Here is a 15,167-nt window from a genome sequence, read left to right on the forward strand (position 1 = left end):
CCTGTGTGCAGTCATGGAAAAGGGGTTGTGAGCGCACAAACATTAGCATTAAGCAACCCTAGCTTCCATTTTCAGTCCTGTCATTCGCTGTGTGGAACATTAACGTCAAAAGAATTAATTGCTGCTAGTCTACAATGGGGATAAAAATACCTACTTAGAAAGGAACAAAAAACATTAGTTTTCGTTGCCTTAAACACTAAAATTGGCATTTTATATATCAATTGAACTTTTTCTTGAGGAATTCTGAATATCAAGAGACCAAGTCAAAATATCAAAGTTTTCTTCTCTTGAGTTACTAATCTTCGGAAACCCGACCTAATAAAGCAAGCTAACATCAAGTTAAGTCCTAGAAATAATACACACCTTAAAGTACAATCTAATTTGTCAATAAAACTTCATCTCCTTGGAAAGCCAGCCCACTTCCGGCTACCCCGGCAGCCTGCTCCTCACCAGGGAACTCCACGCCTACCCACGAGGTCCCGCCTTCCCGCCCCTGATCCGGGCTCCCATTGGGCAACTCTGAACTCTGTAGACACACGCACGTTTGGCCTGGACGTCTCTGCGCCTGCGCACCAGCGCCGTGAGGCGGCTGGAAACCCGGCCCGGGGGGAGGGGGGCGGAGGTCAGGCCGAACCTTCCTCCGTAATAAGAAGCGACGCAGGCCCGCGGTCCTGGCTCCGAGGGGCCGGTGGGATCGGTCCTGGGCGCTGGAGCTGCTGTGGCTCCCGCCGCGGCGGGTGCGATGGAGGCCGTGCCGGAGCCCAGTACTCAGGCCGGGGGAGGACGCGCCAGCGCACGGTGCTGGTAGATGAGGCGGCGGAGGTGGCGGTGTCAGCCCGGGCTCTCCATGAGCAAGCGGCGGCGGCGACGGGTGCGGCGGCACCGGCGGTTATCGGTCCCCGGGGAGGTACGAGGAGGCGGCTTCCAGGGAGCGCCCGGCGGTGCGGTGCGACCTGCCCCGCGTGTGCCTGCGATCCCAGCGGCAGGTCTCCCCGGCTCTCGGGCGCCCGCCCCGCCGTGCGGGACCCGGCCTGGCCCGGCCGGGTGGGCGTGGTCGGGACGCAGGGGCCAGCGGAGCGCGCCCACCGAGTGCCCCCGGGGTACCTGCCCCGAAGCCCGGAGGCGCCCCGCTGGGCAGTATGTCAGGGGATGGTTGGAGAGGTGCCCCTTAGGACCGCGCTGCTTTTACACAGTCCGGCCTTGAATGCCTGGGGCAGGTGGTGTGGTCCTCAAGGCCAGCCCTGGGTTCAAATTGGAAATGACCGCTAAGGTGTAGTTTTACTGAGAAAGTAGAAGGTGGGGGAGTTTTTCAGGTTTACTTAAACTGAAGGACCTGTTGGGGCAGGGGGAGAAAAGCCAGAGAATACATTCTTCTAGTATTTCCATTTAATTTGGGTGCCTAATATAACAATCTTCGACGATGTGAACACTTGAAAAAGCTTTAAGTAAATTTCTTTGCAGCCTGCTCTCCATCTTTCTCCTTTCACACTTTTTTTTTTTTTGCCATTTTTATTATGATTTACTTTGGAGCAGATCCAGTTAATGTGTAGATATGGCCTCTAGTTCTTCCAATCCGCGTTTCATTTTTTTTTTAATCTAGAAAAAGACTATAAAGTTTACTTTCATGTCATGTGATTCACTTCTCTTACATTGTAACTACTGCTTTTCGGAGCTAGAAGTAGTTACTATTTATGCCAATTTGAGGGAAAATGCATAGAGATTTAACATTTCCTTCCCAAAGCATTCTTTAGGATCCTGAATCTGAGGTTTGAAACAATCCTAAGCCTTGTTGTGAAGTTCTTTTAAAAATAAGCAGCAGCGAAAGCTGGAGAAAGGTCTTCTCATTTTTGAAGTGTTTTGGAAATCTCTGTACAGGCAACATGTTGGTTTCTATTAAGAGTTACTGTCTTCTTAAGCTTCAGTTTTGCCATACCCTCTGATTCCGAAGTGGTTGACTGGAGACAACACGTCAGCCAACTGTATATAAACATCTACAGACTAAATATAGCTTTGAATATTTTAGAGTCCACAGACTCTCCCTCTAGCTGAAATACTTTATGCATGTCTGGTCAGCATAATGCAGAACTGACTTTTTAGTCTGTAGGTATGAGTAAATTGTTTGGAACTTAATTTTTCACAAAAACCACAAAGGACTGTGGTATTGAGTACTAGGCTCATGTCACCTTTGAAAAGATGGTCAACATAAGACTGAACTCATTTCTGATTTTTTTTAATAAAAATATACTTTTCTATACATGTTTAACATATTTGAAAACAGTGATGTTTTTAGTTAGATATTTGCTTTTCCTAAGTGAACTGGGACAGTTTTTTCAATACAATTTCAGTAGGTTTTTTAAGAATTTGTTATTCATAACATGAATGTGCTACAGAATGTTTATTGAGCTCTGCCATGGGCTTTTTAAAAAGCCTTAAGAAAGATAATGCCAGTTTAAAAAGGACACTTTGAAGTCATTCCCAAAAGATGAAGGGAAAAATCTAGATAAACAGATACATAGATAGATCAACTTCTGAATCAGATCTTCATAGCATGGCCTCTGTACTTAAAGTTATTAGGATATCTGACACATTCTAAATTGCAGGTAAAAATTCCAAAGTGAATAGAAATTTTAGCCATGCTAATGTTCACTTCTCATGATCAGCCCCCATTTGTCAAGTAGATGCTAGACCCAGTTTATCAATAGCAACAAGTGAAATTACTATTTTAAAGGTTTATTTATTTTATTGCAAAGGCAGATGTACAAAGAGGAGAGACAGAGACCAGAAAATTTTCTATCCCCTGGTTCACTTCCCAAGGGACCACAACGGCTAGTGCTGAGCCAATCCAAAGCAGGGAGTCTCTTCTAGGTCTGCTATATGCGTGCAGGGTCCCAAGGCATTTGGCCATCCTCCACTGTTTTTCCAGGCCACAAGCAGGGAGCAGGACGGCAAGTGGCATAGCCAAGACATGAACTATTGCCCATATAGAATGCTCATGCTTCCAGGCAGAGGGTTTGCCCACTGAGCCACTGTGCCATCCCAACTATGTAGTTCTTTCATTACAGAGATACATATGGAATATATTTACATAAAGACCAAGTAACAACTACTGTGTAACTCAACTAAGGACCCTATTATTTCAGTTTCTTACGAAGGACGCCCTGTATTAGTAAGAAAGTGAGGCACAGCTTGTATTTTGGAGGAAAGAAGAGATCTGCATTAGGAATACATATAAACAGTTTTTGTGTTTAAGTAATTTAAACTTTGTTTTCATTTAGCATTTTTAATCACAGAGTTTTCCTATGTAACAGATAAAACATATAACATGGTTTTACACCTAACAAATGGCTGTGCTGTACCTAAGAAAAAAGGATCATTTTTTTTTTTCTAACAATGGGAAACCATCTAATGAAATTTAATTTGCATGTTTAGGTTGAACACATCTTATGCTTTTGCATGTTGTAATTTGAATTTTTTTAAATGCAGGATGAAGACACTGTTTGAAGAGATCAAAGCATCAATTAGAAATAATTATAACCAAGATCGATCATTTTGGAGGCCTGTTCTTCCTTGGGGAGGTGTTTTTACTATCAAAGCTGGCCGCAAAGCAGTATCCTGTACACCACTGTATGTTGAAATAAGACTGAAAAATACCTGCACCATAGATGGATTTCTGATGTTGTTGTATGTCATTCTGAATGAAAATGAAAATTTCCCCAGGGAACTCTCTCTTCATCTCGGTAGAGAGTTTGTAGACTGTTTTCTTCACTTAATGGACACCTACAGCTTTACAACTGTGAAGCTACTTTGGATTTGGGACAAGATGGAAAAACAGCAATACAAATCTGAAGTTCACAAAGCATCATTAATAATTGATTTATTTGGGAATGAGCATGATAACTTTACCAAAAATCTGGAAAACCTTATGTCTACCATTCAAGAGAGTTACTGTTCCAACTGGCGATGCCCAACTCGAGTGCAAGAAGATCAGCAGCGCACAATCAACATAAAGTAAGTTGATCTGTGTTTTGTCACTTTTCAAAAATGAATTTTGTTTTAAATATGTATTCACATAAAAACTATATAGCCAAGGTATTAAAATACAGAGCCTGTGTAATTATGGATAAAGCAACCACACAAATACAGGACTCCTTTGTAAGTCTCCTAAAGAAAATACTACCATTTATTACATCTAAGTATTTTAGAATTTCCTTATAAAAAATCAACTGATAATTTTTTACTTATTAATACAATAAATAAATAAAGATTTATTTATTTTTATTGGGAAGGCAGATTTACAGAGAGAAGGAGAGAAAGCTGTCTGTCTGCTGGTTCACTCTGCAAATGGCCACAGTGGCCAGAACTAAGCTACCTGAAACCAGGGGCCAGAACTTCTTCTGGTTATCTCACAAGGGTACAAGGTCCAAAGGACTTGAGCCTCTCTCTTTTGCTTTCCCAGGCCATGAGCAAGGAGCTGAATTGGAAGTGGAGCAGCTGGGACACAAACCAGTGCCATATATGGGATGCTAGCATTTGTAGGTAGAGGATTAGCCTGTTGAACTACCATGCCTTCCCCTCCCCCGTTAACCTTCTCAGTATCAAAATAATCAATTATTTAATATATACTATGTTTTTTAAAAACTTGTGTATATGACTCCTTGTGTCACAAATTTAAACTCTTGGAACACTTAACTGTTTTGCCCCTTGAATAGAAGTGTCTGTCGGGAAGGCTAACTCCACATTCCACATAAACAAAATGAAAAACGCTTTTATGTCATGGCTAGGGAATGATTATAGACCAAAAACCTAAACATAGCATCTCACCCTTGAATAAGGATGTAAATGTGAAAAGCTTTTACACTGACATGAAAGGTGCTGAGAGCTGGCTGTTTTTGGCTTTCAGAAAGAAGCAGTCCACCAGGCTGGTACATGACAGGGAGGAAGGCCAAATTGGTAAGCCTGAGTGGAGAGCTGGGAAGCAATAAGGCCCCCAGGGAACAGAGCTAGAAAAGAATCATTGCTAGTGGAAGAAAAACAGACACGAAAGTATTGTGTCAGAAACAGTATTTGGTCCTACGGTTCAGGAAAGCAGCCGAATATTTGAAGATTATTCCTATTGAGGAATGTCAATTGCATACTCTAATTTATTTAAATCCTGTTTTTTGGAAATAATACTTCTGTTTTCTTGTACATTTACCATGTTGATTCTGAAGTTTTCTATCACTGGAAAAAGTTTTTTCATCAGAAATGAGACTGGAAATTTTCAGAAACTAATCTTGTTTCTTAGAACCTATTATTTTTCAGTTTGTTAAGCTAACATCTTACATTTTTGGTGTTTATACTAATATTTTGCTTTTCTCTTACTTTATAAGTTATCTTTCGTCATACTCTAAAACCTAAAGCTGTTGCGTATTTTTTTAATCTTGAGTTCAAAACATTTAAGAATTGCTGGCAGACATTTTAAATGGATCGGGTAACTGAAGCCAAGGTTTTGACTTGGATTTAGAGCTGAGCAGCTGCTGTCCTTATTCTGGATCCTGCATTCTACGCACCAGGCCAGACTGCTGCTATTCAAACCTCTCACTTGTTAAAATTAAACTAGCGACATGGGCATATTCAGAATGTTTCCAGAATATGTGAGTGTTCATTGGAAAGCTTTGGATGCTGATGTTCAACTGATTTGTAAGCTATCTGCAAGACATAAAAAAATGGCTAGCAAAAGTTGTTCCTGATTTACTTAGTTTTGCTAATAATTGATTGATCGGTATGATTTGTTGTCCTATTGATATATTAATCTGTAACATGTTGATGCAGTCCTTACATTCATTTTATGATTATTATAGTCCTCCCCAAGAAATTCCACATGGAAACTTAATACGACTGGCTGTAGATGAACTATTCTGTTCCAAGATTGAACTGTGTGAAGAGCGTGGGTAAGTATTAATAGGCACGTAATATGAAAGTGTTACTGTTTTGTTTATAAGGAAACCTGGACTAATGTGCCTTTTGAAGTTAATACATTATCAAATACCAACTGATAAGAATCTAGGAAACCTAACACGTTGAATCTCCTTAACACATCTTACATTGTGCTATTTGCTATCAAATATCACTATTTAGAATATGGTATTACAGATAATTGATGGATATGAAGAAAATGCCTTTTCTTTTTTTCCCCATTGCTGAGTAGGTACAATAAAACCTTGGTTAACCGGAACCCAGCTAATCGGGACCCTCAATTAACTGGATTTATTTCTTCATTCCTCATTTAGGAGAAAGAGGTAAATGACAACCGAAAAAATTAACATATTAAAAAAAAAGTTCAGAGGGACAAAATCAATTCATCCCAAACCCTTAGCAATTTCTGTGTTTGCATTGTTGTACAATGAGAATAAAGATAAACTGATAGCTAATTATTCACAAAAGAGAAATATAAAAATACATTCAGTTAATTATCCATAAGTCCAGAGAGTGAACTAATGTATTTTGGTAATCAATGCTGAAATAAATCATTTTTTAGTAACTTAGTTTGATCAGTAATATTAGTCAGAATACTGTGCTCTGAGCATTCCGGTTAATCGAGATTTTACTGTAAATTGTTATATTCTGATACATATAGTTAATATCTAATAACAGTCAGAAACCAGAATTTGTTTCACTCTTTGAAAGATCTTAATGACAAAGGAAGCAATTAGTCTTTACTTTTCTCTGTGATTGCTAAGAGAAAGATGTATCTACAAATAAAAGCCAACTCATGCTTTTATAATCCTGGCTAGAAATAGCTAGCTTTTCCTGGAGTTTTAAAAATCCAGTTCAAGTATAAAGCACACAGCTTGTAAACTTCTGGCAATAGATGTAATACATAAGGTAATAGCAGCTCGTTACCCATACTTATCCCACATCATTACATTTACTAGACATTAAAATCATAGACATTAAAATCATAGACATAACCTGGAAGTGTTGAGAGGCAGCATTGTCCTGTATATAATAATGTTTATGCCTATTTTCCATTTTAGTTGTGGTGGCTTAAGAGAATTTGCCCAGCGAATTTTCTGTCATGGGGCACCCCCTTTTGTTGTCTTAAATATGCAGCACTGGAAATCTGAAGATCTGGCATATGTACCCTATTACTTGGATTTATCTGATCACAAGTAGGTGTTACTTTTATGTGTTCAGAATCAGATCAGAATCTACTACAGAAAGGCAATGCCTAACTGTGCATGGTGATGACATATGTGGATGATAGCGTAGATAGAATTGGGTTTGAATCAAGTTTTATGTCCTTGGGGGCAATAAGCTAACTAGCTTACACATCAGTTTTCTTATCTATAAAGGAAAGATGACATTATCTACCTGGTGTCATTATTATATGAGGCTTTACTGAGATCAAACATGCTAAGTGTTTAGGCCAGTGCCTGATATATCCTAGATACATGTTAAACAGTCACAAATCATTGTTCATGGCCAGGCATTTGGCACAGCAAACTGAGCCACTGTTGGAGATGCCTCCTTCCATAGTGGAGTGCTTATGATCAGATCATGTCCCGTCACCACTTCTGATCCAGCTTCCTGCTAATGTACATCCTGGGAGGCAGCAGATGACAGCTCCAGTACTTGGGTCCCTGCCACCACATGGGAGATCTGGACAGAGTTCCCGGATGTGGAGGGTGTTTGGGAAGTGAACCAGCAGAAGGAAGATTTCTCTCTGTGTGCATGCGTGAGTGTATGTCAGCCTTTGATATAAAGAAATATAAATAAATAAATTTGAAAAAAATGTGTGGCTGAAAATTTTTTTTTAAATACTATTTGTGGGACCAGTGTTGTGGCATGGTAAGTTAAGTGCTGCTAGTGATGCCAGCATCCCATATGGCTACCAGTCTTAGACTTGGCTGCTCCACCTCCAATTTAACTACCTGCTAATGCACATAGAAAGGCAGTAGAGGATGGTCCAAGTATTTGGACTCTGAAACCCCATGGGAGACCTGAAAGACGCTCTGGGTTTCCTAGCTTTGGCCCATCACATCCCCAACCATTCCACCATTTGAGGATTAAGCCAGCAGATGGACTATCTCTCTATCTCTCTGTAACTCTGCCTTTCAAATAAATAAAAATCAATCTTTAAAAAATGTGTACTTCTAGCTAATAGTACATAGGTCATCAATTAACAAAATGTTATTTGTCATAAATAGAAATACAAATCAGAAGGTAAAAGGTTCTTTTAACTTTCTGGCTTTTTAGGCAGTTGTATATGTTTTCTCTTGGTTTTAATAGGAGTGAGTTAATCTCTTGAAATAGGTTTATTTATCCAATGAAAAGCAGAGTTACAGAGACAGGAAGAGAGGAGAAAGAATCCACTAATTCACACTACCAATGATTGCCGTGGCCAGGACTGGACTAAACTAAAGTCAGGATCCTGGAACCCTATCTGGGGCTCCCACCTGGGTTGCAGGAGTTCAAGTACTTAGGCCATCTTTGCATGCTTTCCCAAGTCATTAACAGGGAGCTGTTAGTAAGCCTCCAGGACTAACTGGTTCTTGTATGGATGCCAGCATAGCAGGAAGTAGTTTAACCTGCTCTGTTACAATGCCAGCCCCAAGATAGTTTTTTTTTCTAATTCTTAAATTATATCAATATGTATAAACATTGTACTCAAATTACCAATTATAGTACATGATTTATAGAGATGAAGATTTGTCAGGGGATAGAATGCTAATCATTTTACTCCTTTGCTAAAAATTTAAGTAATGTTTCTCTTAAAAAATATAATTTCCCACTGCACTTTGTCATCTGATTTGCAGATATTTATTGGAAGGCGCAACATTATTTAACAAAGATGAACATCATTATTCTGCAGCTTTCCAGATTGATGGACATTGGATGCATTATGATGGCCTCAGAAATGTGAATTTAATTTTGTTAAATAAACCCCCAGAGTTTCTCCTCTTGTCATCATTGGTTTATATTCGAGCAGCAGAGAAATAAATATAGACTGATGCTAAATTAAATTGTTTTCCCTCCTACCCATGCTCCTCCAGATCTGAAGGGCTTTTATTTTATGTACACTTGGTATCCAAGGAAATAGTTTAACTATACTAGTTTCAGAGCTGTATTTTCCAGTGTTTGACTCCAGGAAAAAAAATTACATAGAGGATCTATGCAAAAATATTTGTATTTCTTTTTTATATAACCTGGGTTATTTTTATATAAACATATTTTATGTTAATAAAATATATCTTGTGGCCTTTGTATTTTTTATTTATGTGTACCTCAGAGATTTTTACAGTTTTGTTCTAAAGTCTAAGGAATACTGTATCATATTTCTTTTTGGATTTCCAAGTAAAACCTGTTAAATGTCAGTATTTCAGTTTATATAAATTTTAATAGTTCAAAAGTACCTCACTATTAACCAAAGTGCACTACTGGATTTAGTATGGATTTGAATGTACAACTTATAGATGGCCTAGTCTATTTTACCTGTTGATTTACCTAATTCTTCCCTACAGCAATTTTTAAAATTATTTGATAAAGTTATTTTGTGGACTTAAACTATTTCACTGTAGTGGCAAATCTAACTACTTCTTAAGGTATTATAAACCTGCCAGTGAAGTGTTAATTAAGCTTTCTAACTTAATATTATGAATAAATTATGTAACTATCCTAAATATGTAACTCATGCATAAATTTAATCTCTAATGAGCATTTTGCAGGTAAGGCAGCTATAAAGACGTTAGGTAACTGGATGTTTACTACTGTTGGACTAACAATAGAAATGTACGTTTAATGCAGGTGTAAGAGGAAAATGGATTCAAGGATATATTTCTTTTTATATTTTATATATTCACACAAAAGAAGTACTAAATTTTTGGAGTGACATCTGCTGTGTCTCTTGTAGTTAGTAATTGAGAGTCCTGATTTGCAAAATAAGTTGAGTTTTATAGTTACCAAAATACTGTTTTTTTAAAAATAACACCTTAAGACGACTCTTCCTTTTGCAATTTAAGGGAAAAAAAATAGATTCTCAAGGGAAACTGATTTTTGAAGTGTATCACAATATTTTAGTGTTCATATTTCAATTAAGTAGTCTGCTTTATATTTTTAATTAAAATTAAGTGCAATATTGGAGAAACTTCATAACAATACATTTCACTGCCATACACCAAATTGCTAAAATCTCATTCAAGGTGCCATGTTGAGATTACTGTATCAAAGAATGGATAAATGTGGGTGAAATGTTGCTGGGAATGCATCTCTCTATGTAAATACTATGGAAATTTCTTTTTTACATAAGATTAAAAAATATTTTACAGAAAATATTAATATTTCACCAAGGATGTGTTTTATCTAGTTCTCCATATGTGTTAAACTTTTCCTGGAACATGTTAACTGCATGAATTAAAATGTACAAAACCTATAAATATTAACATAAAAAAGACTGGTCTTAAGAGAATTATTCTGAATGAAGATTTGTTTCTTTTGAGAATCATGCTTTATTTGGGAATAATATTAGTTTTATCGCAAATAATGACTCACCTACCTCACAGGGTTGTTGTGAGGATTAAGATGTTAAAATCTTGACTACCTTGAACATGCTAATAAAAACCATTTTTTCTACCTTTTTTTGATGTACGGGCAAGGTTTCCAGATTTTCTGTTGCGCTACTGAATAACCGGAAAAGTTTTTCAGGCAAATATTCACACACTAATGTATTTAATGTATCATGGGATTAACTATACTTTCTTGATCCCAGATACTTACAGTTTAATGAAATGAGATAGTTAATAATTGTGATATTTAATCAGTAGATATTTAATCAGTAGAAATATTTAATCAGTAGAAATTATCACCTGCTGACCTTTGAAAAGACCAAGAAGAGTTAAACTAAGCTAAATTACATAACAAGAAGGTGAGGATATGAAAAATTCTTTGTAACCGACTCAGAAAAATGAGAATAGTCTGGAGGACAAAAGATAAGAGAATAAACAAAATTCTTATACCTACCACAAACCACTACTATGAGAAAAAATAGCTGAAACTTTGGCCATACTGAAGGAGACTAAGAATAAATAAATTCATGGAGGAATCACTAACTTGGTTCACTTCAGTGAAGAAAATTGTTGGTCTCCAACTGCTACAAAGAAACTTACAGTATTTCTTCAAAGTGGCTTTTCATTTATGCATGCTTTAGTTTGGTTTAATGTCTGACTCATTACTACTAGATCTGATTCATTGATAGAGGAAAAAAAATTAAGCCTGAGATTTTGCTTCCCATAGGCAGGCTTACAGGGATGAAGGCTGTATCCTTATTTTTTCTTATAGTGTAAAGAAACAAGCAAATTAAGCAAGAAAGTATTATGACACATAAGCTGTACATGCCAGGCTTATGAACAACTGAGTTTTATAAGTAAATAACAATTTTGTTTAACTAATGCAACTTAAGTTGGCAGAAGAGGTAAGCAATTCATGTAAAATGACTACAATTAGTACTACTAAACTATGGCCAATGCAAACATTTATGTTCTTATCCTTATTAATGTTTTAGTGTTTGAAGTCAAGATCAAATTTAGCCCTGCAATTCCGTGGCTTTTAAAGTTCATGTTATTAAGACTCTCATATATAGGTCTTAAACTTCTTGCCTGCCAGGGTATCCTAGATCCTCTCCACATGGCTTAGGGCTCAAACACTGGGCAAGTGAAGAGCCTCTTTACTTGCTATAGTTTGAATAATGTCTTCTTCAAAATGCATGTTGGATTTAATCCCTATGGTGGTAGAATGGGCAGATGAAGCCTTCAGGGAGATCGTTAAGGTACATTTAGTGAAGGGCTTGAGGGATGTGTGCTGCCCTTCTGTCCTCTGACCTTGCACTGTATGAGAATGCAAGGCATGATAATTACCAGTCTCAAAGGTTACACAGAAGCATAAGTGGTTTCAGGTCCTCCCTTAACCTAAAATTTAATACGATCCCCTGGAAATATCAACTTTTTCTCTGAGAAAATTGATGAAGAGGAAGAAAGGAGGGAGCGCATTCTAGCTCAATGACTCCTTCAATATGGAACCTGAGGGGGTGGATCATTTCCTAATACGGTGTTTTTTAAAGGATCAAGAATATCACTTGAAAATGAAAAAAATGAGCCTCACTGGACCTCAGCATGTGGAACAGAAAAGAAGCTTAGCAGACTAGCTATGTAGACAAGTTAACTATGGTAGTAGAAACTTGCTACACTGTGTGCCTGTTATTTCTATTACTTGGTTTCTCTTTAAGTTTTGTGAAGCCTCATCTTTCTAGAATGATTGTAAAATATGTAAATTGTTAAGTATTAGGAGTGGGTACAGGAAATAGTAGATCATCCATCATTTCTCCGCCCAGTGGTGATCACTAGGGCATGCCAAGAAATTTTTTCAGAAACAGCCTGGGGCTGTTACGGTGACTTTTCAGGCCAATCATCTGCCTGCAGCATGCCAGTTCTAATCCTAGCTGTTCCACTTTCAACTGGTAATGGCCCAGGAAAGCAGTGGAGGACAGCCTAAGTCTGTAGGACCCTCACCGCCATGGGAAACCCAGAGGTTCCTGGTTCAGCTTCAAACCAGCCCAGCTCTCCGACCTTTGTGGCCATTTGGGGAGTGAACCTGCAGATGGAAGATATCTCTGTCCCTCTGTCTCTCCTCTCTTTTTAAAGTAAAAATAAGTAAATGTGTTTAAAAAGAAACTCTTGCATGGTTCTGTAGGACTGCAGAGAACTGAGAACCAAGGAGTGGGGGGCTTGACGGGCAAAGTCTGTACTCCTGGAAGTTGCCTAGGTGATGACAGAGGTAATTACCTGAGAAAACTCCAAGAGGTCAGTGAGACTCAGAAAATCTTGCTGCAGCCACCTAGGCAGTCCTTTCCCACCTGGAAACTCGCCTTCAGAAACAGTTTCATTTTCTCAAACATCAAAAACCTAACAGTTTATGCAGATGTCATTCCTTTAAAATACTTGTATCTCATATCCCAGATGCTAGAGTTGGGAAGCAAGACCCTAATAGTATAAATTATCCCAAAGCTCATATAATCAGTTTTTCCTTATGGTTATCAATCTGACATGGAAATAAAATGAATAAAATACACTGAAGTAAAGTGATTATAGCTCACTATATGAAGGACTAGAAGAAACAGTCACCAGCATAAAGAAAGGAAATGGAAATGCTACTTATCTTACTTAATCAGTTTATGTTGCATACAGGTACTATATTGCATTTAGTACTATATTGGCATATTGTTTTAAATCCCGTAAGACATTGAATATATTAGCTGGCTGAAAGACTTTTCACAGAGAAAGTAAGTATCTTCCCCTCCCTACCCCGACAAACAGCTGTACATAACTGATAAATAGGAACTTTAAAACAAGAGAAAAGAATGTGAAGAAGTAGGGAACAAGTCAGGAGAGCTGAGTTGGTCAAGAGACTAGGCTGACCCTTGGAGGAAACAGCAGCTAGCTGGGAAAATCTTTACCCAAGTCGGCTAACATTTTATCTGGCATACTTTCTGTACTATTATTACTGCTTACTGAGTATCTATTATTTGTATTTTCCAATAAATATAATTGCCTGAAAAGAAAGTTCACGACTATAGGAGGGATGATGAGTAAATCCAGGATGGCTATACAGAGGGAAGCACTGTGGCAGAATTGGCACCTGAGTTTTGTGAGTTTGTGGAAAGGGTAACTCCAGACAACTACTGTGAAGTCTTTGAAATAGGCTTTACAAGTTGAAGCCTAGCCTTCCTGGGGAATATTTGTAGGAGAAATAGGTTATAGATTATTCAGCTTGTAATTTCAAGGACAATTATAAGGTTCTATTACTTCTGGTTTTACCCCAAAGTCAAACCACTTTTAGTTTCCATTAGAATGTCATAAACCTCACAAGTAAAAGAATTTGGCAGGGGAGAGAGAGAGGGAAACTGGCACCATGGCTTAACAGGCTAATCCTCCACCTGCAAGTGTCGGCATCCCTTATGGGTGCTAGTTCATGTCTTAGACACTCCACTTCCCATTCAGCTACTTGCTTGTGGCCTGGGCAGGCAGCAGAGGGTGGTCCATGTTCTTGGGACCCTGAACCCATGTGGGAGACTCCAAAGACCTGGAAGAAGCTCCTAAGTTTGGATTATCTCTGGCCACTTGGGGAGTGAACCAGAGGATGAAAGATCTTTTTCTCTGTCCTTTCTGTAAATCTACTTTTCCAATAAAAATAAATCTTGGAAAAAAAGAATCCCAAACATTCAAATAAAAATTGCATCTAGAATAACCCATAAAAGGAATAATAATCTCAAAAATGTCTGTTTTGATAAAGGGGAAGAGGAAAACAAGAGGGTCACTTGGACTAACCCATTTTTAAATACTGGACTTCTAGAGGGACTATCTCTGTTCTTGCTTTGTTCTTAGAGAGCACTGAGTAGAAGACACTCCTTAGTATGAAATGCAGAGTACCTAGGGAGAAAGAACCATAACCTAAACTACTTTATAGCCTCTTTGGCTATAAAGTAGCAGCCACATTTGTTAATTTTGGCGAGGAACATCTAATGTTCCTTCTGTTCTCTAACATAACCTACACTCATAGATTGGAGAAAGCATACACTATGACGCCTTTTTAAAAATCAGCCATACCCTTCCTTAGCACACAGCATCCCAGGTAAAATACTGGTAAGATGACTCCGAGTTTCTTCACCTACTTCCTCCCAACCCTTTATGCAATCCTCCTCTGTTTCTCCATCTTTTTGAAAAGGCCTAGAAATCCAGGTCCTTAACAAGTTTATTGAACTTCCAGAAGTTCGAATCAGACATATTTCATGACACAAGGCAATGGAAAGTATGTACATTAACTATGCTGGCCAAAATAAATAAAATAATATATCTAATGAAGAATCTACATCTACAGTTTCAAGGAAACCTGAAAAGTGTTAGAAATACAACAAGATAGCTCCAGTGTGATGGTGTCACATGAAAAGCTATTATTCCATATGGGCACTGTTTCAAGTCCTGGAAGCTCCACTTCTGAGCCAGTTCATGGTCTGGAAAAAGCAGCAGAAAACAGTCCCAGTGTTTGGACTCTCACCCACGTGGAAGACCCAGAAGAAAGTCCTGGCTCCTCACTCCCTGAGGTCATATGGAAAATGAAGCAGCAGTTTCCCTGCAACT

General features: G+C 38.2%; 1 protein-coding gene across 2 annotated transcripts; it reads left to right on the forward strand.

Annotated features, from left to right (window-relative positions):
- The first annotated feature begins 543 nt into the window (after window positions 1–543).
- Window positions 544–9,239, forward strand: C6H14orf28 (chromosome 6 C14orf28 homolog). 2 transcript variants are annotated; one of them, XM_058666378.1, is made up of 5 exons: window positions 544–871; window positions 3,484–4,008; window positions 5,841–5,930; window positions 7,017–7,151; window positions 8,799–9,239. In XM_058666378.1, the coding sequence occupies exons 2-5, from the start codon at window positions 3,485–3,487 to the stop codon at window positions 8,980–8,982; spliced, it is 933 nt and encodes a 310-aa protein (XP_058522361.1). In that variant the 5' UTR covers window positions 544–871; window position 3,484; the 3' UTR covers window positions 8,983–9,239. The 2 variants fall into 2 exon arrangements, with proteins under 2 accessions (XP_058522361.1, XP_004584845.1); XM_004584788.3 differs by having other exon boundaries at window positions 548–907.
- The last annotated feature ends 5,928 nt before the right edge of the window (window positions 9,240–15,167 follow it).

This window comes from Ochotona princeps, chromosome 6, assembly GCF_030435755.1.
Source record: "Ochotona princeps isolate mOchPri1 chromosome 6, mOchPri1.hap1, whole genome shotgun sequence".
Lineage (NCBI taxonomy): Eukaryota > Metazoa > Chordata > Mammalia > Lagomorpha > Ochotonidae > Ochotona > Ochotona princeps.

Excerpts from the sequence above, each read along its gene's own strand:
- C6H14orf28 (XM_058666378.1), top strand. The coding sequence starts at position 3,485 with ATGAAGACACTGTTTGAAGAGATCAAAGCATCAATTAGAAATAATTAT. Across the intron at positions 4,009-5,840 it reads CAGCGCACAATCAACATAAA|TCCTCCCCAAGAAATTCCAC; the intron begins GTAAGTTGATCT and ends TGATTATTATAG. Across the intron at positions 5,931-7,016 it reads GAACTGTGTGAAGAGCGTGG|TTGTGGTGGCTTAAGAGAAT; the intron begins GTAAGTATTAAT and ends TTTCCATTTTAG.